Here is a 25459-nt window from a genome sequence, read left to right as displayed (position 1 = left end):
ATTGGAAAACATTGGTAGCTTCATTTTCTTGAGCAATAAATCATTTCAAATAATACGTAGATTTGTTTTGTTGTTGAAATATGGACCGTTAGTACCCATCCTTCCTTTTAAGAATGACCTTTTAACATGAATCCTCATCAATTTTATGGGTGCACGTTATAGCTAATATTGAGGTTTTCCAAATTTCCCACTCGGCGGTTCCAACCCGGAACCATACCACAATGCACTACGCCAAGTGCCTGCTTGACAATAACTTCAATAGTTGGTAGTTAGTTGGTTGTATGTAGTAGTATAGGGCTACTTACTATCTGTACTATAGTCTGAAATGCGCGGTGTATGTCAAAATACGTATGAGCATTTAAAAAGGCTTTCATGACGAGGTAATTGGTTGCATCAGTGACGTTGTCTTTAAGAGCCGTGACTTGTGACTCGCGTTCCTGAACTTGCAGGACTTAGTGTGGGCGGAGCTTTAGACGTGGTCCCTTCCGCGACCGAGATGGCTAAATCTGGGTGTCCGCCTGCTTTACCTCCAGGAAGCAGAATTTAAAGTCAAAGGGGGACGCCGTACTCACGTCAATGATTTCCCAAGTCAATGTCAAATATCAGGACTTAGACGGGGGCACACCATTTCGTCGCTATAAAACCGAATTCTCACCTGCCCAAACTAACTCGACCTGACATTACAAGGTTAGCGCGTTGACTCCCGAGTTGTTGGCGTTTATCTGAGACTCTTTATTCAGCAAACCCTCGGTAAGTCTCTTTGGACTTTACTAACAGCATGACTGGCAGTGCCACGAGACTTGATAACGCAGGTGCTGATAGCAGCGGAAAGATGTGTTGCTGTCTGCCGTAAGCTAATTACCATGGATAGTCTGTGTCCCCAAACAATTCCCAAAGTGGGAATTATTTTTGTTGACACTCTATTACGGAATTAGTTTGCTACTGCCCTGAATGTAACCTGAACCGTCAGGGTATAGTCAATTCACTCGATTCAGGGATTTATAATTGGCCCAAAATCCTCAACCTGAATACAGTACTCTTTACTGTTCAAACACAACAGTATCAGTCACTGTTTCTCTTTTAGCGCTTGACAAACAAAGGAATCAGCATGGGTATCAAACTAAATGTGAGTTGTACTATTTCATACATTCTAGTGGACATAATTATCGCCACACTCCTATATATTCACGGATCACAGTTTCACATTTTTGTGGAAGATGGTTTGAACTTTAGCATTCTGCAGTCAACACTGGACGTCTGGGGGACTGTGCTGCTTCGATCTTCTCTCCTCCTGGGTGCATCTATTGGAGTGCTATGGAACAGAGAAGATGGCCCAAATAGGGTGGCTAGACTCACCACCATCGTCCTCTTAGTCTGTCAGACCATTATAACATATACTCTGGCCAAGCTGCTGATGCTCAGTGAACTTGAGTCGCTAGCTCATCGTCCTTGGTCTTTGAGTCTGATTTGCTGGACCTGTTTTTCCTCCTTGGGAGTTCTCGGGGTGTGGTGGGTTCTAGGGAAGGAAAATATCAGTGAATTGGGACATTGTGATGACACTGAGAACTTGCTTCAGCCTGAGGGTGAAGAGGAGGAAGATGGGGTATGCATTGAGGGGAAAAACAATAGTGAGAAGAATGAAACAGAGAAGACCACCACTGGGGCTACGCTGGGACGTCTACTGAGCTACACGAAAAAAGATGGGGGACTGTTAACTGTAGCTATCATCTTCCTTGTCATATCTGCTGTGTGTGAGTATCTTTAGTGGGATGGTAATCAGCTAGTTTTGTTTGCTTTGCTTTGCTTTGACAATACGAACTGAATTACCTTTATTCAAAACCATTTTACTGTGTAAAATATTTTAATTTTATTAGAATTGATTTTTTTTTTTTTTTAGAATGTTGCATCCCCGCTCATGTCGAAAATTAATTTATTAGTTTAGTCATGACCTATCAAACACTTCAAAATCCATATTTGTTGTATTTTGTAATGCTACAGGTTACTTTAGTATCATTTATTGAGTCATGTCATTTTCAAACCCGTTGCACCAAGTACCACTTGGAATAATACACACTGCTCCAAGTTTTGAGGATAACATTTGTTTTTTTTTTAATAACAAATAATTAGAGACCAAATGAAGTGTTTCCACTGTGAATTTCTTTTGTCACTCACAGGTGAAGCCTTCATTCCTTACTACTATGGGAAGGCGATCGATAGCATTGTGGTTCACCATAGCATGGAATACTTTGCTAAACCTGCCATCACACTGACAGTCTTGGCCTTCACCAGGTGACTATAATCATTTTGATGGGGCAGAGGGAGATGTGCATCTTTAAAATAATTCACAGTATATGTTTTGGAGGTTAAAATCATAACCGAAATGTGTGTCATAAGGGACAGTATTACCTCATTCAAGGAGGTTTCATGATCTGTTAGTAGTACTGTATTACATAAAAAACCAGCAAAGGCAATTTCCACAAAAAATGGTCATGGAAGAGTCTGCTGATTTTAGTGTGGGTTATGAAAACAATTTTTCATCTTTCAAGATAATTTTGCACCACTTTAACGACTGGTATCTCCAGGAGGTGGCAACAAACCTTATGTGTAGATTCAGTGTTACTAACTAAGCCTGTTTTCTTAGTCGAGGTAGATGCATGTATGTTTTTACAATGAGATTTTGGTTGGTAAACATTTTTACTCAAATACAGTGACTGCACACCAATGATGGTAACACATCAGTTTGTAAATCTAATTCGTTTATATTTTGAGTAACTAAGAAAAAGAGTTGGCCTCACAGTTCTGAGGTCCCAGATTCAATACCGGACACCGCCTGTGTGGAGTTTGCATGTTCACCCTGTGCCTGTGTGGGTTTCCTCCCACGTCCCAAAAACAACATTTTAAATTGCCCCCACGTGTGATTGTGAGTGCGTCTGTTTGTCTCGATGTGCCCTGCGATTTGCTGGCAACTAGTTCAGGGTTTATCCCGCCTCCTGCCCGTTGACAGCTGGGATAGGGTCCAGCACTCCTGCAACCTTTGTGTGGATAAGTGGTCAAGAAAATGAATGGATGTTATAGTCTTAAGTGGAGAATACATTGTGGGTTCACAACTACTTATACGCTACTACTTACACACTATACTGAAGTGGACGGTCAGAAATCATCATGGGGGCAAGGACTGACTCAGTGAAGGACTTACAATAGTTAGTTTAAAAGACATTTAAAATTAAAAGTGATAGCTTTCAATTTCGTCCGGAGTCCAGACTGCTCGTGAACTGGTTTAATGCATTGCACCGCTGACATTCATGGAACCCACAGCTTTGCGACTTTAACAGCTGTCCGAAAATTACAAAGGTGGCAGCGCGCGTGCGTACTGTTTGTATGTTGTTGGTGGAGGGAATCAGAAAATTACATTACCTGTAATTTCTCATGTTTCATGGGCCCCCATGTGTAATGTACACCCCAAAAGTTGACCTAAAAAAATCTGGAAAACTCTTCTACCTATGTTTAATGCATTTTTGAAATGCCTGATTTTGCTTCTACCCATATTATCAACACATGAAGTACTAGCTGTATATTGTTAGTTTTTTTTTTTTTTTCTTTCATATAATTATTCAGAAGTTAAGCACTTTTTTTAAACAATCATTTTTATTTCCTCTTATTTTGAAATTCACAGTGCTATTTTTATTTAGTTCATGAGAAAACAGTTGTGGTCATATGTTTAATTACCCTGGCAGAATTTGTCAGATGGGTACAATTCTTTAAAGAAAATATTAAAGGTCAGGCGAAACTCAGAATGTTATTTTAATGGGATTCAAATTAAATGGTCAACCATTTCAGAAAGATATTCTCATTCAACAAAACAAAGAAATTGATTGTTGTTCAGTCATCAGACATTTCACAAATTCTGTAAACTTGTGAGCAAATTGTACATATATGCAATAATTAATACATCCGTCATATTGGAAAGAAAGTGAAGGCTACACTTTTTTTTATAACAACTAGGTTGGTGATGGGATTTTGAAATGAAAGTACACCTTTCTCATCACCTCTAGGTGGCGGTTGGCTTTTGGAATGAAAGTACAGTTTTTTCATGACATCTAGATAGCGGTTTATAAACTTATAAATTGTGGGTTTCCACGCCATTCACTCCGATATCTATGTATAATGTGCATGATTGGCTTTTGACAATTTTTGAAAATGTTTCACATTATTCATGAGAAATTATGGTAACTGATTTTTTTTTTTTTTTTTTTTTTCTTTTTCAAAGCCATCATGATTGGTTCTGCAAAAGCTGTCAGCCCAGAATGTCTGTAATTTAGTCAATGATAAACATAAATATTAAAATGCCTGACAAAAGCACTTTACTTCCGTTCAGTTCAGTTGCAGTTGGAGTGCGTGGCGGAGTGTTTACACTCACATTTGCACGATTAAATCTTCGGTTCAGAAACCATCTCTTTAGAACTCTGATGAGGCAGGATATTGGCTTTTTTGATGAGAACCATACAGGTAATGTTAACAGCTTCACCATAGCATCCATCCTTCGGTTTACAAGGCACTTTAATATTCTCATCTACTTGTCACTCTCCAGGTGACATCACGTCACGTCTGTCAGCTGACACCACCCAAGTGAGTGACCTCATCTCCCAGAATATTAATGTGTTCTTGAGGAGCACCATCAAGGCTGTTGGGTTTCTCATTTTCATGTTTGGAATGTCCTGGAAGCTAACCTTAGTGAATATGATGGGACTTCCTTTTATAGCCCTTCTTTCCGAGTACTATGGCAATTACTACAAGGTAATCTATTGAATATTTTATATATAATTTTAATCAAGATTAATGGTAGATAACTAATATAAATACTTTATTTCCAGAAACTAACTAAAGAGGTTCAAACAACTCTTGCAAAGGCTAACAAAGTTGCGGAAGAAACCATTTCAGCCATGAAGACAGTACGAAGCTTTGCCAATGAACATCGAGAGGCTGACTCCTACTATGACAAGCTGGTTGTCATGTACCATCTGAACAAGAAACAAGCCCTGGCATATGCCTGTTATATGTGGTCCAGTTGTGTAGGTATCAGATGATGCATCACTAATTGTTTTCTAATAACGATGGATGGATTGATGGATGGATGGATGGAAGATATTGATCAGAGAGAAGGTATTTATCTAGTGTTTCTGTTTTCTAGATATCAGAGCTCGCTCTGGAGGTTACCATCCTCACCTATGGTGGCCACCTTGTGGTGACTGGTCAGATGGAAAGCAGCCAGTTGTTATCCTTTTTCATATACATGCTTGAAATGGGGGAATGTTTGGCGGTATATATTTATTTTCTGTTATTGTGTTTGTTTGGACTAAAACATGAACAAGGTCCATATTTCTGTTACTAAATTCATGTTGCATCCACCTTGCAGAACATTGCATCAGTTTACTCAGGCCTCATGCAGGGCGTAGGAGCTGCTGAAAAGGTTTTCGAGTACTTAGACCGAAAACCCAAACACCCACCAGATGGTACAGATAGTCTGGAGACATTCACTGGTCTGGTAGATTTTCAAGACATCACATTTTCCTACCCTACTCGACCAGAGATTGAAATTCTCAAGGTTAAATTTCCAGTACATATAACAAATCCCATGGGATTCAAGATGGTTCGCTGTTGAGGTTTAATAATTATTGGTATATTGTAGGGAGTGTCATTCACTCTTAAGCCTGGCGAGGTGACCGCCCTGGTTGGACCTTCAGGCAGTGGAAAGAGCTCTTGCGTCAACCTATTGGAAAACTTTTATGTTCCCCAGCAAGGTCAAGTCCTGCTGGACGGAAAGCCTGTTCACACCTTCAATCATGGAGACCTCCATTCTCGGGTCAGTCTGTGTCAGATGGTCAGGAATGAAAATGTGAAATTCTGCGATTTATGAAATGTACTATAAATTCATAGAAATAGCAATGGAAGACAATGACACCATTATTAATCATTATTGTTGATGAACCTAACCAATGCATTACCATTTTGATGATCTCCTCCTGGATTTTATTTTATGCATTGTCATTATCATCATTATCATATCATTATACAGGTGGCGCTTGTAGGTCAAGAGCCGGTGCTTTTTGCCAGAACAATAGAGGAGAACATCACTTATGGGCTGACTGATGTCCCCATGGAGGCTGTCATACAGGCAGCCATAAAGGCGAATGCCCATGATTTCATCATCGGCCTGCCCCATGGCTATCAATCAAGTTATTATTGCATATCTTCATTTCTGTCTTTCAAATCTATTTCTCTTAGAGTATATGTGATATTGTTAAATGTTGTAATAGTATCCCTCAAATGATTGCCAAGAGTTAAACTATTTGTGCTCTGTGTTTGCATTTTTACACTTGCTAGGTGTTGGCGAGAAAGGCGCACAGTTGTCAGGTGGGCAAAAACAAAGGGTGGCCATTGCAAGAGCTCTTGTCCGACAACCTCGTGTTCTTATCTTAGATGAAGCGACCAGTGCCTTGGATGCAGAGAGTGAACATATTGTAAGTGACATACTGTTTTTATTGAAATGAAAGACACCCTCGTAATGCACTCTCATAACTTGTCTTGAATCATTGAACGCTGTCGAGTGGAACCTGTGAAGTCAATTGCACCTCATGTCATTTAATTCACAATTCAACTGGAACATAAAGGGGGTGAAAGTACGTGTATTATGTCTGCATGCATTCAGAGAAGAATGCATTCTTCGTTTTGCATTTTGTAGGTAGATGTTTATTTTTAATTTTTGGGTGGGAGCAAATGTGGAACAGACTGACCACATGCTGGTTGGATTACAGGAGTACTTATTATTTATCATCACAAAAGTAAGAAATGTTGACTTGGTTTGTTTTCAGCAGTTATGGGTTATTGACTGTTGTAAATGTTTATATTAATGTGTTCCAAAAATTCCATAAGGCAAAGGCAGCAAAAATTTGCTTGGAGCTACACATGCAGGACAATTTTTTTTTATTGTTGATCTAGTTTACAGCAAACATTTCTTTTGAATAAACCTTCTGGAAAAAAGTGGTTCTTTTGGGATGCTATAATTTTTTTTTAATCCCATGACCTCAATGCTTGATCATCAACAACTCAATTGTACAAGGAAGGAAATTAATTTAAATCACCGTCATCAGCAACACTCAGCATTATTGAATTTTAAGAGTAACTCCATATGTTAAAGTATCGACAGGTCTTAAACTTCCTCTCTTTTGGGCATTTAGACCTCCATTGAGTGACTCTAACATGGACCTCGTGTAAAAGTCTCAAGTTTATTTAAAAAAAAAAAAAAAAAAAACAGTGTCCAGAAAAGGCCCCTCTGGCAGCTACTTCGGTTTGATCACGATTTCTATCCGCTTTGTCCATATTTGGTAAAGATCTCCATGTAGAAGACCCACTTGTGGGAGCACATTTGTCATGTTGGCAGTGATGGCCCCGCAGTGGAAAGAGATCTTTGTTAGGGATGTCGATTAGTGAGAGAAATTGTTGACAACGCTAGCTCGGGCGTGGAAGGGGAAGATGGAGATCTTTGCTAGTGACGTAGATAAGCTTGAGAAATTCGAATGACTTGGTTTCAGGCCTCTCGTTTATAAAAAAAAAAAAAAAGCGTCTTTTAATTAATTTTCACACTTATTGAGGCACTGTTGAACCCATTTTCCATCCCAACTGCTAGAAAAACTTGGTTTGGTAAAATAGCCCCCCTAAATAGACCTTATGGATAAATGTCAATTAAATCTGGAATTTTTGTTTGGTTTTCATCAATTTCTTAGGATTTTACTCTTCTCAACAGAACTAACAGGATAGACAAAATAAAAATACTGAATAACCTCCAACAATAAGTATATTTAAACAATATATATTATCTGTGTGTGTATGGGGCGATAACGTCCCTTCATATTTAACTTTTGAAATGACTACTCATTATTACTGACAGCTAAACAGCAAAAAGACTGCTAATGAATGTGCTGGTCTTTAAAACTGTCATCACGCCGACCAAGACTGCAACGTTTTTTTTTTTATGACAGTTTTATTTTGACAGACTATAATAACAGATTTGGGATCTTAAGGGCCCTGACTACCCACCTCGACAATCTAATCACCGATTGCCTTGTGTGCCTTTTGATTGGTTTCAAAATTCATTTTTGTAGCTCATTAAATGCTCCGGTTAGCCCACTTATCCACAGTCTAATTCGACACATTTAAGGTTATCAAAAATTCTGATATAATCCATGATATGTTTTGACTACACTGTATACTCCTTATGATATATAAAATCATAGCAGCCTTGCTTGTTTTATTTGCATATGCCTTGGAGGTTTCACCCTGTCATTTAATCTTTTCTTTAATCTTATCATTCATACAGGTACAGCAAGCTCTGAACAACATCATGAGGGAGCACACAGTCTTAGTTGTTGCACATCGGCTCAGTACCGTGGAGAGGGCAGACAGCATCATTGTGATTGATAAGGGCTGTGTGGCTGAACAGGGATCTCACAGTCAACTGATGGCCAGTGGGGGGTTGTACTACAAACTGGTGCAGCGACAGGTTCTGGGCATAGAGACAGGGGATGAAGTACTGAATCATTCAGAGAATTCCTCTTGGAAAGCTGATGGAGGACACCAGCGTAGCAGACAAAGCAGCAGTGCAAGTGAGCAAGACTACAATCCTCGCTACTGAGAATAAACTATGTAGATATGTTTTTTGTTGTTTGGTTTTTCAATATGCATCAATTTTCAACACCGCTTATCGTGGTGAGGGTCATCGGCAGCTGGAGCCTAACGCAACGCACTTCGGACAAAAGGTCGACTACATCCTGACTAATCGTCACTCAGTCGCAGGGCACACACAGACACGGATGATCATTTGCACTCACAATTGCACCGTCACTGATTGGGAATTGAACGTAACGCTACCGCACCAAAGTCAGGCGAGTTACTGGTTTTTCAATATTTCATTAAATATATGCATAATTTTCACACTAATTTTGACTACTGGTGTGCAAGAAAAAAATTACAGAGCTATAGAAAAAGTATTTGCTCCTGACGGATTTCAGTTTTTTTTTTTGGTTTTGTTTTGGATCACATTGCTAATTCCAATCCGTAAAAGAGCCCAAATAATTTGAAAAAGCTCTTTCTAAATTAACATTTCTTTTTTAAATGGAAAAGAATCCAAAACTATCTGGCCCTTTGTAAAAAATGTAATTGCCCACCCACAGTTTTAGGACAGTTGAATTTGATTTCACTCGCCACAGCCAGGCTGTATTACCTCCAGATTTATTAAATGAAGAAATCACTTAAATTTTACCTGTGAGACAACATAAAGTGGGGTATGAGAGCTCAATCTATTACGCTACAATCCAAAGAAATAAAGGACCTACAAGGAGCAGTCTGGAGGAGTCTGGAAAAGATTACAAATGAATTTCCATGGTTTGGGGAGTCCACTGACCCATTTGGAGCCATACCCACAAATGGAGAAAACTGGGAATGGAGCAACTTCTCAGGAGTGATCGGCCAAAATTACTCCAGGAGAGCAACAGCGATATGTCCAAGTCTTAAATAAACCTTAAATAACATCTAAAAAACTGCAGGCCACATGTGACTAAGATCACATCCATGGGAGAGTTCCAAGGTGAAAAGCATGAATGACAATAAAGGATTCCCTTCCATTGACCCCAAAAATTTGATGCTGCTAAAAATTTTCTATAGAACATTTCTAAAGAACTATAGAACTTTAGGACCCAAGTCCTATAGAATTTCTATAGAAATTCTCAGCCAAAGTTCTATCGAACAAGTTGTTCTGTACAAATTCTATAGAATTTCTATAGAAATGTTTTAGCAGGGTATCAGTAATCTGTAGACTGAATGTCTAGCTATCTATTGATGCCCTCAAGCGCCCTGTGGTTATGCAGTAAGAAACGCTAGAATCAATTAGTAAATCCATCTGACTGACGAAAAAAGAGGTTATGTTCTATGACCGTAACTATAGGGTTAAAAAAAATGAGACGCTGTGCTGTGACCTCAACTACTGTTTATGCCCAGCAACCCTAAATAAATGTTAGTAAACAATTCTGCTCAGTGATGCAAAAATAAATAATCTGTTATTGATGTCAAGTTATTCCAGTTTTTGGTGTCAACAGGTTATAAGGTTTGCACCTTCATGTTGAGCAAAATAGGTTTGGGTTTTTTTTCTGTAATAAAATTCTTTTGAAACAATTTCACATTTCAATTGTCTTAATATTAATACTAAAATCAGCTTCATGATCGGAGATATTTTCATGATAAATATGCCCCAAAAAAACAAAGAGCGGGTCAGTTTTCACAGCACAATACACAGTACACAGTGGAGCAACTGGTTATAGCATTGGCCTCACAGTTCTGAGGACTGGATTTCAAATCCTGGCCCCTCTGGGTGGAGTTTGGATGTTTTCCCCGGGAACTCTGGCTTCCTCCCACATCCCAAAAACATGCAACATTAATTGGACACTAAATTGCTCCTTGGTGTGATTGTGAGTGACTCCTCTGTCTCCATGTGCCCTGCGATTGGCTGGCAATCAGTTCAGGGTGTATCCCGCCTCTTGCCCGTTGACAGCCGGGATAGGCTCCAGCACTCCCGCGACCCTTGTGAAGATAAGTCTAAGAAAATGTATGGATAGAAGGCTGGATGGATGAATACACTACCGTTTAAATACAAGTCACAATTTTAGATTGCAGGGATTATCGCTTTGGTAAAACCCAGACTTCCCTCTCCCCAGCCGCTTCCTCCAGCTTTCCCCAGATGTTCCCAACAAAACTGAAACACCTAGTGTCTCCAGTGTGTCCTTGGTCATCCCTGTGTTCTCCTCCTGTTGGGACATGCCCGGAACACCTCACAAGAGCGGCATCCCAAACGTCTGAGCCACCTCATCTAGCTCCTCTCAATGCAAAAGAGCAGAGGCTCTACACTGAGTCCCTCCCGGATGACCGAGCTTCTCACCCTATCTCTAAAAGAGAGCCTGGACACCCATCTGAGGAAACTCATTTCAGCCGCTCATGTATTGTTCTTTCTGTCACAACCCACAGCTCAGGACTAAAGGCGAGTGAAGGAACGTACAGTGAAGAAAATAAGTATTTGAATACCCTTCTATATTGCAAGTTCTCCCACTGAGAAATGAATACCAGCTGAAAAGATAGATGGATTTCGGCCAAGGTTAACGTGTCCAAATACGCTTCCGCGTTCACGTGCCGTCTCCACATCAGTATGCTGGATTTATTTCTGATTGAGAACAGATCCAGGAACGAAGCATAGTGAAGGGATTAAGTATTTGAACGCCCTGCTATATTGCAAGTTCTTCCACTTTGAAATCATGGAGGGGTCTGAAACTCATCGTAGGTGCATGTCCTCTATGAGAGAGACAATCGAAAAAGAAAAACCCAGAAATCACAATGTATGATTTTTTTTTAACAATTTATTTGTGTGATACAGCTGCAAAAAATATTTGAAGACCTGAGAAAACAAATGTTAATATTTGGTACCTGGTGAACAATGACAGGAAACGTTTGACCTCTTCCTGTAGTTGTTAACCAGGTTTGCACACACTGCAGGAGGGATTTTGGCCCACTCATCCACACAGATCTTCTCTAGATCAGACAAGTTTCTGGTCTGTCGCTAAGAAACACGGAGTTTCAGCTCCCTCCAAAGACTTTCTATTGGGTTTAGGTCTGGAGATTGGCTAGGCCACACCAGAACCTTGATATGCTTCTTACGGAGCCACTCCTTGGTTTTCCTGGCTGTGTGCTTCAAGTCATTGTCATGTTGAAAGACCCAGCCACGACCCATCTTCAATGCTCTGACTGAGGGCAAGAGGTTGTTCCCCAAAATCTCACAATACATGGCCGCGGTCATCCTCTCCTTAATACAGTGCAGTCATCCTGTCATCCTCACTTTTCTAAGGATTATTGAGACCCCACGAGGTGATATCTTGGATGGGGCTCCACTCTGATTGATATTGACTGTCATGTTTAGCTTCTTCCATTTTCTAATGATTGCTCCCACAGTGGACCTTTTTTCACCAAGCTGCTTGACAATTTTTCCGTAACCCTTTCCTGCCTTGTGGAGTTGTACAATTTTGTCTCTGGTGTCTTTGGACAGCTCTTTGGTCTTGGCCATGTTACAAGTTTGAGTCTGACTGATTGTATGGAGTCGACTTCTGTCTTTATGCAGCTAACGACCTCACACAGATGCATCTGATTTAGAATAATGCATGGAGTGGAGGTGGACGTTTAAAGGCGGACTAACAGGTCTTTGAGGGTCAGAATTCTATGATAGACAGGTGTTCAAATACTTATTTGCAGCTGTATCACACAAATAAATTGTTAAAAAATCATGCATTGTGATTTCTGGATTTTTCTTTTTTGATTATCTTTCTCACAGTGGACATGCACCTTTGATGAAAATTTCAGACCCCTCCATTATTTCTAAGTCGGAGAACTTGCAATAGAGCAAGGTGTTCAAATACTTATTTTCTTCACTGTATTTGTATTCGTCCAGACTTTTATACGCTTTCAAACTTTTCTGTGTAAATCTCAACAACTTACTCACCAGATACATGTGTATAGCAAGTTGTCCAAGACAAGTAGAAGTGAATTAACAGTCCAATTTCTTATCTTTTCTTATCTAATTTCTTAAATGTCTAACCGTATTGGACAAAACTCTGGGCATCGTCCTGTAAGACATGTTTTCGTTTCGTCTCAACAAACTTAGCATTGAACAATGCTTTGTTTGACCGGCAATATGGCGACGTAAACAAAAGTCATGTGATTTTATGACGTACTGTAGATCGACTGTTGAAGAGAACTTCACCTTTCGGCTTAGCTCCTTCACCACAACTGACCAATGCAAAGTCTGCATCACTGCAGATGCTGCAACGATGTGCCTGTTGATCTCCTGTTCCATTCTTCCCTCAATCGTGAACAAGACCCCGAGATATCCAAACTCCACTTGGGGCAGGATCTGATCCCCCACCTGAAGAGGGCACTTTCCAACTTAAGGATGATGGTCTCAGATTTGGAGGTGCAAGTTTTCATCCCAGCCTCTTCACACTCAGCAGCGGTTCGGTTCGTGTTGGATATCATGGCTTGATGATGCTAACAGAACCACATCATCTTTCTGCAAGATGCAATACTGAGGTCACCAAATTGGAGCTTCTCTACGCCTCAGCTGCACCTAGAAGTTCTTCACACCCACCCATTCTCCAGACCTAAATTAACTCAATTGTCATAGTTGACTAGCAATCCAGGTATGCTATGGATGGCCCCTGGCCAGGACCATAAATCCATATGATGTAGGAAGAACACACAGGCACATGGATGCTACACACTGATCAATATCTCCCCATTTACTTTGAATGTGATCTGAACGACGTGGTTTTGAGAAAATATGTTCTGAAAATAAATATTCAATAAAGATTTTCAACTGGAATAATTGAGTCATTGAGGTCTGGGACTTTTGATGGTGGTATATATTTGTTCATTAACTGATTGAATATATAATACAGTATTGATTGATTTAAGGGCAAATGTTGCACTTTAAGGCCAATTGATGGGAAAAAAAGAGGCTGATGGGCTATTTAGGCTGTAAATAGTGTTTTGTGTTTCGGTACTCTGTGTTATGATTTTGTATGTGGATAAAGTAATAGTCACAAAATAACCAATATAAGTCTCTCTTTTTCTTAGTTCTTGCGTTACATTTAATTAAATTTCCTCTTCCTACAAGTATGTATTTCATTGAAAATGTAGATTTTGTATATTTAAGAAAACCCAGTTCCTGTATGCTGCTTTGAATCCTCTGACGATTAATTTGTCATCTCTTACTATAAATACTGTAATCTAGATTTTTTTAAATGATCGTGCGTTGTGTAAGTTAACTTCTTTTTACTTGATCAATTGCCCGTTTGCTATATATACACCACATTAACCTTTTTCCGACTGGCCCTGAATGCAACTTTGGGCCTGTATTATATGTACTTCCTGAAGGAGAAGCTCAGTCAGCTGTCACAAACGGGAAGAAGAGGCACTGTATCGAGGATAAATACACGACGGCTGCGAAAATGTCGAACTTTTCCAACAAATTTGGCGAGTATTCGTTGACACAGCTCAACGAAATTCTCGAGGACGACGAAAAACTTACTAAAATGATTCACGAAATGGACGAGGTATGTTCAGCTTTTGCTAATGTCGTTGTTGCTAGCTACTGGCTCGCTGGTCGGTTACTATTTCCTGAACCCTTTGTTTTATTTTCCAACCAAACACCCCACTCGACACCGTGTCAGTGTTTGTCATTTGAATATATAATATTTACTATATTTAAAGTAACAGCACTTGATGACAAACGTGCAAATTGTTAACCTTGTCAGGCAAATATTATTTCAAGTGATCATTAGTGTATTCTGTTTTGAATGCACGTTTTCCAACAGTTCTATATATATATAAGGAAGCACTGTCTTGATGAGTCACGCGAAAACATGCCAAGAAGTTTCCTAGCTACGGCACGACTCTTACGGATACGTGTCGTCCTGCCAGACAGCACTGGGGAAAACCTGCTAATTATTGGCTAACTCGTCGACACGTTATCTCGATTATCTAATCTGAAAAGCCTTACTCGGTGTTTCGTGTTTTCCGAGAACAGTATTTCCGTAAAACTGAGGCTATCAAAATGCTCTCACACTAACTACAAGGGATTTTGTGCTGCAGTACCCAACTACTTCAAAATCGAAACTTTTGATCTAGGGTTTACGGCTTCAAAGTAATTTGCTGAGTCAGTAGCTCAGGAAAATTATTGCTTTATGATTTACTGTACATGTGGCCATGTGAGGACTTCATCCGTTCTTTGCTATTTTTTTCAACCCGTGAGGTAGGTAATTAGAAACACTATACGTGATTTCTAAATAAATAATTTTTTCAAGTTACTTGAGCGTTTTATTTTCGATTCCACTCAGAAATTTTAAGATGTTTTCTTGAACTGCAAACGAATGATGACTTTTCCCTTAGTTACTGTCCATTGTAAGGTAAAATGTTCAAGGACCATTCGCTTCACCTTACAAAGGTAGACTATGACTGGGTTGTGAGTCAGTCTTTCTGTTTCTTATCCACGCCCTGTCAGTCAGTCTCTGTTTTCCTCTTTTCATAAGCTACAGAGTGGGAGGGGTGTATTTACTTGAACAATAATACAGTTGTTGACTTTAGTCTTGAGAAGAGTTTCAACCAAGTAAAGACTTGCATAGGTGCGCTTATTGTAGTTTTGGCTAAAAGGCACTGAATGGAAATAAAGAGTGGGTGTCATGGATCATTTAGCCGTGCACAGAAGTGCACCTCAATAATGTGTTACATGAAGACAATAGCTTACCTGCATTGTCAATTCTTGCTTCATTATTACAAGAACTTTGAAGGAAAACTGCATCCTGCATTTTGCATGTAAACCAATATGTCCACACATGAGACAGTCTTTTCTTTATGGTAAAAGACCCAATATTGTACCTACTAACACCAACAAAAAGAGAAGCGGGTTGTATTGTTACTAAATTACATCTGTTGTCAAACAGCTTTGTCATTCATGCCCAAGCCTGAACTATTCTCTTCTTTGTAATTTAAGATTCTTAACTCATTCCCTGCCACCCGTTTCCTGAGCAGGGAACCCCCAGACTGGCAGGCGTTTTCAAGCAATTTTACAAGCCCCACAGAATATTGTCACGTGACGATGTAAACACTAAAAGAAAGATCACTTTTTTTTCCATTGAAAAATGTTTCTGTAGTGTATACTGTTCTTTAGTAATCAGCAGTCAAATATGGACTATTTTCAGCCAATGCTGTTTCTGAAGGAAAACAATCTGAAGGCAAACAGGTCCTTTAGGACAAGGGTGGCCAGACTTTTTTCACTCCCAAGTTTTTTTTCTTTTTTTTTTTTTTTTTTTTTTTTTTAAAGAATCACCAATGACAAAGTCACAAAATCTACCCACTACAAAAAAGACAAACACATTTATTTTAAAGTACATTGAGGATTCTTTGTGTAAATGTATTTGTGTGCCTTGCATAACCGCATGAGCCAATATTGCATAACATAATTAACTTTAAACATTTTTTGTGACTATCTCAGTTCACATTGATGATCGCTAAACACCATACGAATGAAAATGCTTACCTGGCCTGTGTCACTCACGTCTGTGGATTCGTCCAACTACAGTGAGAAACACACACAATCTGAGATGTTCTTCCATACATCAGTCATGGCTTCACAGCGTCATGTAACTGTACTCCTTTACAGCTGCAGAGATTTTATTGAAGATAATATTTCTGCCTTATTTTTTAAAGATCAGAACAACAAGTCAGCTATGCCTCTTTTATGTGTGACGTGACGAACATGGAAACGATGCTTCGGTGACTGCGTTGTGGCCATTTGGGATTTTAGTTTGTTCACTTTTCTCATTCTCATCTTGCTTTTAGGCGGAATGTCGGTGTCATATTTTCCATAAACAGTTCGAAAATGCCAGTCCACATTTCACGACACTGGCAGATGTGGCAAACACACTTGGAAAATGACATCGTGAAAAAAAATGTCACCCTCCCATTCCATATGAAAGTGATTGTTTTTGTCTCCTTTACTGCAGCATCCATACACGTTTAAGATTTCTTAAGTGAGAGCTTAAAATAGGGGGGGACCCACTGACCGTGTGTTTTCCTGTACTTGTTTGCACATGTGCTGTGAGCTAAAATTAAAATAAATAAGCAAAATAAAATATGGCTTTTTTTTTTCCCCCCCTCGCGATCGATCTCATTGAGCACCCCTGCTTTAGAACAATGACTAACACTTTTTTTTTCTTTTACGAAGTTTTACAAAAAAATAGGTGAACAAATGGGGCACCCCCACTCGCTCTTTCTTGCTCCTCATTCTCCTCTGCTTCCTTAATAGTCCAGGTTTTTATTACCTGGTGTATAAAGTTGAATTTATCCACATCTGGATTTTATTTATGGTTGGTGGTGAGTGGGCTCTTGTGCTGTTGTCATTGTCTTCTAAACTAGTCCCCACTTCTGCTTGAAGCATAACTTGTGCAGTTTAGAAATATTATGATTAAAAAAAAAATACATTAAGATTGTTGTAGTGGGACATGATTGGGGGGAGACATTTTTTGGTTGTCACTGCATACTGGAATTAGAGTAGAATGTCTGCTGGATGTACTGTATAACTTCTAAGTTAAAAAAAAAATACATGCATACATTTTATTGATGTATTTTGCAAGATTAAAAAAAACCATGACTGTTCTTCGTCAAAGTCCTAAAAGATGTTCGACTCATGGGTGTTCCATTACTGCAAGATGGATGAGCTGCAAATGGAAAATTCAATTCAATACTGGGAACAGATTCTATATTTGTAATGTGAATTCGTGGGATTAAATTATGTTTACGTGATAAGGATTGAAGGAGCGTATTTGCTTGCTAAATGTAGCTAACCTCACCTAGTAAGGAGTTGAAGCTCTGCTTCCAGGCGATTCTGAGGGAGTTCACTCGCCTCGATTCCGGATCCCATTTACTCAAATCCTGGTCGTCAGACGATCAGATTGCAAGTGGCCGAGGTCTTCTCACCCGGCATGTTTGGTTATACATTTGCAAAAAAGGGAATGGTTTGCAGTGGCATCATTCCCTCGCATGAACTAAGGTGTCATTGCTGTCAGTCACAGGAATATTTTTCTTGTTTTGGTGCAATATGTTTCATGTACCAAAAGCTTTGCTTTTCTCCATTTTTAACTTCCCTCATATCTGCCATTATGATTTCATCTTCTTATCCTCCTGCACCCTCATCTCTTTCTTCTTCAATTTGAGGGAGAGGCGTTCCCCTCAAGACATCAAGACAATGACAGAGAATACCTTGATACTGAATGACTACTTTGGACAGCATTTGCAGGGAATGAGTTAAGGTAGACTGCGACATTTAACAGTCACCAGAATTGACACATAGAATTGTGGGGGTACCGGTCAGGTTGCCTACTGTACAGTCTGCCCTTCTGGTCGATCTCCGGAGTCTTTGTTTCATTAAGAGGTTTCCCAGAATAAATATCTATGGAATTTGTGTCAGGATTAACCGTCTTTTGTATTGTATCAGTCACACTCATTGTTTTTATGCCAATAGTGGTTAGAGCACTGGTTTAGTAAACCAGGGGTTGTGGGTTCGTATCCCACTAGGGCCTCCACTCCCTGAGAAGGCTTGCGTCAGGAAGGGCATCCGGCGTAAAAATTGTGCCAAACATATATATGCGTTCATCTGAGATGATACGCTGTGGCGACCCCGAAAGGGACAAGCTGAATGGAAAACAACAACATGAGCGTTTTTATGATGATATAAAAGCTCCAACAAGTCACATATTTTTGATGTGCTATGAACTTGTAGAAAGTGGGGCTGAGGGATGCAAGTCACTATCCATAAAAATTACAAGCGGTGTACAGTACACTCTTACAAACATTCAGTATTGTAGTGATCAGTCATATTGTATATGCTGCTATCTTGCAACAGATTCACTTTCCAGCTTTATACTCATCATATTTCTTTACTTTGCAATTGACACTATTATTTCAGAACACACTTAGATTTAAACCTCAAGATGCTAACAAACTAAAGCTTTGCATGATTTGCAAAAATACTGTTCAATGTCACGTCTTAAGTTATTTTCTTTTGTTAGTGTTGGTCAAACCAATCCCTTTTTGCTAAGTTGCAGTTAGTTGTGAGAGTATTGTTCCACTCAGGGAAACCAACAAATTAAATTAATGATTGTGCAATGACAAAGATTATAATTCTAAAAGACCAACAATTATTAAAACTGCAGAACTGGTTTAAGAGTATTGTTTCTAACTTGTGTTCATGTCACTGTGATTATGTTTCCCTGAAAGTGTGTAGTAAAAGCAAGATAGAGAATTTGTTAAAGAATCAGTCTCAGTTTTTAGGTTAGAGAGTTGCCCAAAGTTTGTTGAGGATAAGTTGATAGAAATGGATGGACAGATGGAGAGTGTAACAAAAGGGTACTTTCCATTGGAAAATGTTTTTTTTTTATTTTTATTTTTGTCAAACAAGGCCTGCAGGTGTGGATGCTATTTATAGATTTGCATCTTTTAGCTAGCTACGATACAAGTGCAAACTGGCTTGTAAAAACATGAGCACAAGACAATGGTATTTCATGTATTTAGTTACTTGTCCAGTACAACATGTCTGTTCAGTGTAATAAGGTATGCATGAGTCAGTCGAAAAACATATTCCATTGTTTGTAACATTAAGGTATGCGTTTAACTTCTCTCAGGTCCTCACATATATTGGTTGTTATAATTGCACATTAGGCAATGAGACTCATTCTAATAATTATTAGTAGTTGTTTGCTAGGGCAGCAGAATCCTTGTATTGTTACAGTTAAGATCATTGTTTTCATGGCAATGTAAACATTTTATATTTTTAAAACTACTGAGCCCTTTTCTGATATGGACATGAAAAAGATTGTTACATGAAATTTATATATATATATATATATATATATGATTTCTCATATCATTGACAAAATAATGTTATGGACAAACACCTTTCCTTACTGGATGTTTTTATTTTTTTTCTGATCCTTGAGGTAAATTTGACTCCTTTATGATCCTAATGTGCATTGCCGATATTGTGTTGTTTCAGATGCAGGAAGTCCAGCTAAGTAAAGAGACAACACTTGTAAACAACAGAACCTTGGCAGAGGAAAACCTTGCCCTCCAGCCTGGACTGGAGCTCAAGAAAGAGAAACTCACCAAGAGATATGGGTGTCTTCAAGAAAGCTTTGAAGCCTATCAACTGCGCAAGTCCACTCTAGGTATAAAGGCAGTTTATTATGCTTGTTGTAACACAGTCCAACATTGATAGGAAACTAGACATTTGGATGGTAATGGAAGATGAGAGCAAGTCTGATCATACAAACGTTATCATATTTTTTTGCGATAGGGTGAGGCCATTACTGAATTATGAAAGGAAGAGACCTACCGTAATTTCTCGAGTATAATGCGCACCCCCAAAGTTGACCTAAAAAAATCAGGAAAACCCTTCTCTCAATGTACAATGTGCACCTCCAATTTGCTACGATCCATATGCTCAAAATCCTAGCAATTATCTGTATTTCTATTTTGCTAGGTTTTTACTTTTATTGTTTTTACTTGTATTGGTTTTCAAAAAATCGTCTGTACAACAATCATTAATAATAATCTTTGTGCATGCACAGATGCAGCAATAATATATATCTTGGGACAGGACACGCTTGTCCTGGTCCCGCCAATTGTTAGAGAAGAATCCCTCAATTAACTAAAATAAATGCTCAACCATAGCATAACATTTTATTAATCCTGTTTAACACATATTACAGTCTTAAATAAATAATTGAAAACTATTTAACTTAAACATTTTTTTGCATTAAAAATTAGTGCATAAAATGTTTGTGCATGGTGCAGTTTATTCACTACATTACACATCGTTTGCCAAGACTTCAATAGAACCATCTGACTCATCTCCAATCTGAAAAATATCCATTGATCTACTTTTGGTGAATCACTGTCGAACTCATCGATGATTTGGTACATTTCCGTTGCTTCCTCCATTGAATTATGTACAGTGATCCTATTTTGCTCCCAGAGCATGTCATCCTCTGTACCATCCATGGCGAATCTTGGTTCCCTTTATTTCTCATTGTCAGCGCTTTGAGGGGAAGGTCCACCGTGCTAACAGCGGAGCCTCTTGCCCCCGTTAGGCTGCAATCTGTACCAGCTCTTCATAGCGTCAGGTCGCGATCAAAACGAAATCTCAATCTACGTAGAAGTTAGCGTAATGGGCATTTTTAAAAAAAGCGAGCATTTCAACCCTTTTTTTTTTTTTTTCCAAATGATCGTACTATGTAGTTTCAGCTCACGTTGTTTTGCTTCCGGTTTTCCTGTATCATCTGCCAGATTGGTGAAACATTTCTTCCAATCGACCTTTTTTTGTCTTTTAAGTTAAAACAAACTCGCAGACAGTCGTTTGATGTTTGGTACAGTAGCAACAAATATGCTATGCTAACGATCGTTAAATGCAAAGCTTCCCCCACCCCGCCCCACCGAGGAGGTCAGAGTTCAGGTTGGTGGGGCACATTACTGTAATAAATATTTGTAACATGAGACATCGAATATGATGTCGAAATTTATATGTATACCTTTTTTTACCACTCTGTCCCTGTATTCGACTATAGAGTGTGATTGTATTTTTTTTTTTATTTTTCATCCATGCCTAAATATAATGTGCTCTATGACTTTTTGAAAATATTTTTGGAAAAAATGGCACCTTATTTTCAAGAAATTACAATTCTTGTTTTGAAAATGTGTCTAGAGAGGTCAGGACATGTTCCTTTTAATCATACGTATCCAACCTGATTTCTGACTAAAAATGTAGGACTTGTTTCTTGTAATGTTCAGTCAAACATCCTGAAAGGTTCACCATTCTGTTTTGAGAGGACCAATAATTTCTTCTTTAGTTGGGACTAAATGGAGTTTCACACATTTTCATTGATAAATTCTGCAATAGTATATAGTCTTAACCTGCTATAATGCTCAATTGAATATCAAATACATTATTGTTCCTAATTCCAGGATACAATTCAGTCAACCAGAGAAACAAAATTGCTTTCATAGGGCTGTAACTATAGAGTATGGAAACCAATAATCGTCACACTTTAAAGGCCTTTTCACACTGCACTTGGTCTGTGTGAAACGGCACAGTCGATGTGCAACAATGACCGCAACGGTGGTGCGGCCATCCCATATTTGGAAATTATGACATAGCTTGGACTGCGATCGGCTGGCAGTCAGTTCAGGGTGTACCCTGCCCCCTGCCCGACGAAACCTGGGAAAGGCTCCAGCAATTCTGTGACCCTCGTGAGGAAGTGGGGCTCAAAAAAATGGATGGAACATAGCCTTGAAAAAAGTTGGGAGGCTCTCCGTATTGAGTGGACCGCAACTTATATGTATTTGTTGTTGGTGAAAAATAAAGCCTTAACTTTGCAGATTTTAAGGAAGAAGAGTTGACTCAGTTAAAAAAAAAAAAAACAGGTGAATGGGAATATCCCATACTACTTTCACGGCAGCAACTCTGTTTAATTGCGTTTGTGAGCTTTCTAGTTCCAGGAAAGTTGCTTCAAGATGTATTTCAGCTAAAGATGCTGCCCCTGCGATGGAATAATTAGAAGCAAATGGATGGATGGTGTGTTTCGCTGAGTAGGGAGCATTGAAAGTGAGTTTGAAAGCCTCCTGCAGAGACATCTCGTATCACTGTATCGCCCTTTCCATTGACGCAATACTCCGCATCGTCAAAACGTGCTGACCCTCAGCATGCACAATATCTGGAGAAGCCGAGGGATTGAGACACTTTGCCAAGTGCATGGTGCCAATGTCTTAAAAGGTGTCTTTATACTCATGTGTGCGGCGACTGTGCTGATGTCACTGCAGCTCTCCCGCACAGAGTTTGCCTTTATACTCGAGCGTGACCCACATGCGCAGTTTTGAAAATGTGGTCCTTCTCCAAGGCAAAAATGTCACGACGGCTAATGGTGTTTGGGACGCAATAGGGTGGCGGTTCCTCATCACTTTTTAGTCATTTCCGGTAGCTGATTTTACTTTCCTTTCAGTAACAAGGAACCAAAGCAACAACAATGGTGACAGTTGAACAGTGTCTTGAACAAATGACCCTAAATGATCAGATGACATGTTTAATTATTCTGAAAAATCAGCACATATAAAGGGGAGTGTTGAGGGGAAAAAAAAGTGATTTCAAGATAAAAGGTTTTTCTTACCAAACAAGGAGAACTTTATTTTTAGTTACAATGTCCTTCACTCTGACTTGACGGGCGCCTGTGCGCCATCGCACTCGCAATCTGCACAGTCGAGCACAAAAAATCCTGCGCATAAAATTTGCTATGAGTAGAAATGCATAGATATTGAAAGAGATTGGTTATTTTGTGTAGTCTTGACATTAATTTACATGTTTACGTCATAAACGTTGGTAACAAAACAAGCCTGATCCTAAACAGTCAGTATTCACCCGGAAACAGGAAATGCAAGTTAACCGTACTGAGCATCTTCAGACGTTATCACAAAAGCACAAGTTCTGATGGCATTTACGTCATTTAGTCATCAACATCATGAGCCATGTAAAAGGAAATTCCATTACACTGAAAACATTTCTGGGATATAACTGGTAATGTTTCAGTATCTAAGTATGAGATTGTGATTTGAATGAGTGTGACTGCAATGTAGTTGTTTTCAAAGCATACAGTGCTACATAAAATTGAAACCACAGTACCGTAATTTCCGGACTATAAGACGCGACTTTTGTCACCCGCTTTCAACCCTCCGGTTTATGCAATGATGCGGCTAATTCATGCATTTTTTTTCTAATCGCCGCCAGGGAGCTCGAGCAGAAAAGGTGAGACAGGTGGAATATGTCTTGAGGAAGACGCAAGTTTAATGTAACGTCGAGCTTTATGCAGGAATAACATTAGCATGAACCCACCCTCATGGAAAATGCAAGAAGAAATGCATCGGACGCAGCTTTCAAAAGCAATCGAGATGGCCAATAAAGAAGCAAACAGAGCTGCTGCACGTAAACTTGGCATAAATGTATCGATGGGGAGATGCTGGAAACTGCAGTGGGAAGAACTGGACCAATATAATAAGATGACAAAAGCTTTCAGAGGCAATAAAAGCAGGTGCCCTGAACAGTGTTGCTGCTGTGTTACTGCCGCATCTCAGTGACTTTTACCGATGTTTTTTTTTTTTTTTTTTTTTTTTTTAACCCAGCCCTGTTAGTGCTGTGTTACTACCGTAGTGCTCCTGTGATACTGCCGCGTCAGAGGCACTATTTGGAAAGAAATGCTAAGGTATATTATTAAACTTTGAAAACTCTTTCTGTGTACCGTCTTTCTTTGTAAATATCATACATAGCATGTGGGCACATGCACCTTATAGACAGGTGCTGCATATGTATGTACAAAATGGACTGAGCGAGGCTTATCGGGTGCGTCTGATAATCCAGAAATTACGGTACATTTTTTTTTCCACGTGTGTGTGTGTGTCTATATATATATATATATATATATATATATATATATATATATATATATATATATAAAACAAGAAAAGAAAAGTTGTTGGTTTCTTACTCCTGTCATCATGAAGTATTATGCTGACACTTTTATATTAATGGTGAGGGTTAACAAGTGCAAATATATCTCCATTTATTATATGAACGATGGAATGGTGGTTGACTTAGTGGTTAGGACATATGCCTCGCAGTTTTGAGGACTCTGGTTCAAATCCCTGGGTCGCCGGTATGGAGTTTACATGTTCTCCCTGTGCCTGCATGGGTTTTCTCCCGGTACTCACTTCCTACCATATCTCAAAAAGCATGCATTGTAGGTTAATATAAGTCTCTAAATTGCCCGTAGCTGTGAATGTGAGTACAAATGCTTGTTTATATGTGGCCTGTAATTGGCTTTCCACCAGTTCAGCAAGCCCTCAACCCGAGTGACTATGTGGCACTGAAAATGGATGGATAAAGGATGTTATATAAAGACAAGTGACACAACTATAGTTGTAGCGCAAGGAGTTAACTGTTACGTGTTGCGGAGTAGGGGGTACTTGGTGCTTCAGCTTTTATTTTCTTCCTGTAATAGTGTTGTATGACTTAATACTTAACTCAGAAGATCCTGATGACTTTATTTTGACTTTTCTCTACGTGGAGTGGCATTTCCAAGTGAAACGCACACACATACAAATAAAAACATCAAGTGTGCTGTGATGAACCGCCATTGCATGCTGGGTGGAGTAGCGTCACTGGCTTGAAAGGATCGATACAATTCAAATATTGATCCCAGTGCCATCAGAAATCCATTGACAAAATAAGATGCCGATGCATTTGATAAGTCACTTGATTCATTATCATATCAGAAAGAAGATTGGTGGCATCGATCTTTATCAGATTCACAGGAGCAGCACAGCAGGACAATTTCTGCACAGCAAAATCGAAAAGCCCATTTGCAGCTGCCAAAATTTAATTGTGGCCCTCCGCCACAAATAAATGTACTGGTATATGTGGGAAAATCCTGCATCTCTTTAGGTTGGATTTAACAAATCATTTACCTACTTCTGTTTTTCCTCAACATAGAAATCATAATAGGAATGCACTTAACTATAATTGAACACAAAATACACAATTCTCAAATGTATTTGTTACTACCTGCTCGCTGTCACAATGTGTCCTGTTGTGGTTGCATAGCTCTGTGTAGCATGTGACGCACAACTATTTGTCATGTTAGCATTTTGTTGAAGTATGTCCATTGTGAAATTTCATGTTTACAGGCCTTTTGGCTTGCATGCTATTGTAATGAAA

General features: G+C 39.1%; 2 protein-coding genes across 5 annotated transcripts in view; both read left to right on the top strand.

Annotated features, from left to right (window-relative positions):
- Positions 1–399: 399 nt before the first annotated feature.
- Positions 400–13019, top strand: abcb9 (ATP-binding cassette, sub-family B (MDR/TAP), member 9). 4 transcript variants are annotated; one of them, XM_061817650.1, is made up of 13 exons: positions 400–1751; positions 2175–2289; positions 4376–4506; positions 4589–4626; positions 4723–4794; positions 4872–5069; positions 5189–5317; positions 5414–5602; positions 5687–5860; positions 6074–6233; positions 6382–6518; positions 8375–8660; positions 10764–11170. In XM_061817650.1, the coding sequence occupies exons 1-13, from the start codon at positions 1109–1111 to the stop codon at positions 11153–11155; spliced, it is 2664 nt and encodes an 887-aa protein (XP_061673634.1). In that variant the 5' UTR covers positions 400–1108; the 3' UTR covers positions 11156–11170. The 4 variants fall into 4 exon arrangements, with proteins under 4 accessions (XP_061673634.1, XP_061673632.1, XP_061673636.1 ...); XM_061817652.1 differs by having other exon boundaries at positions 404–750; positions 1244–1751; positions 4589–4794; XM_061817648.1 differs by having other exon boundaries at positions 403–1751; positions 4589–4794.
- Positions 13020–13988: 969 nt separating this feature from the next.
- The window catches only part of vps37ba (VPS37B subunit of ESCRT-I a), a 25992-nt gene continuing 14521 nt past the window's right edge, over positions 13989–25459 (top strand). The window contains exons 1-2 of the mRNA XM_061817515.1: positions 13989–14201; positions 19697–19868. Coding sequence (XP_061673499.1) covers positions 14097–14201; positions 19697–19868 — 277 coding nt within the window. The 5' untranslated portion in view covers positions 13989–14096. The remainder of the gene's footprint in view (positions 14202–19696; positions 19869–25459) is intronic.

This window comes from Syngnathoides biaculeatus, chromosome 4, assembly GCF_019802595.1.
Source record: "Syngnathoides biaculeatus isolate LvHL_M chromosome 4, ASM1980259v1, whole genome shotgun sequence".
Classification (NCBI taxonomy): domain Eukaryota; kingdom Metazoa; phylum Chordata; class Actinopteri; order Syngnathiformes; family Syngnathidae; genus Syngnathoides; species Syngnathoides biaculeatus.
The sequence above is the reverse complement of the archived record's forward strand: the minus strand, read 5'-3'. Positions and strand labels throughout refer to the sequence as shown.

What these genes read in the sequence shown, in the direction of transcription:
- abcb9 (XM_061817648.1), top strand. Translation starts at nt 1,109, where the DNA reads ATGGGTATCAAACTAAATGTGAGTTGTACTATTTCATACATTCTAGTG. An exon ending in CCTTGTCATATCTGCTGTGT is followed by an intron (nt 1,752 to 2,174) that starts GTGAGTATCTTT and finishes TGTCACTCACAG; the next exon opens with GTGAAGCCTTCATTCCTTAC. An exon ending in GCCCCATGGCTATCAATCAA is followed by an intron (nt 6,234 to 6,381) that starts GTTATTATTGCA and finishes TACACTTGCTAG; the next exon opens with GTGTTGGCGAGAAAGGCGCA.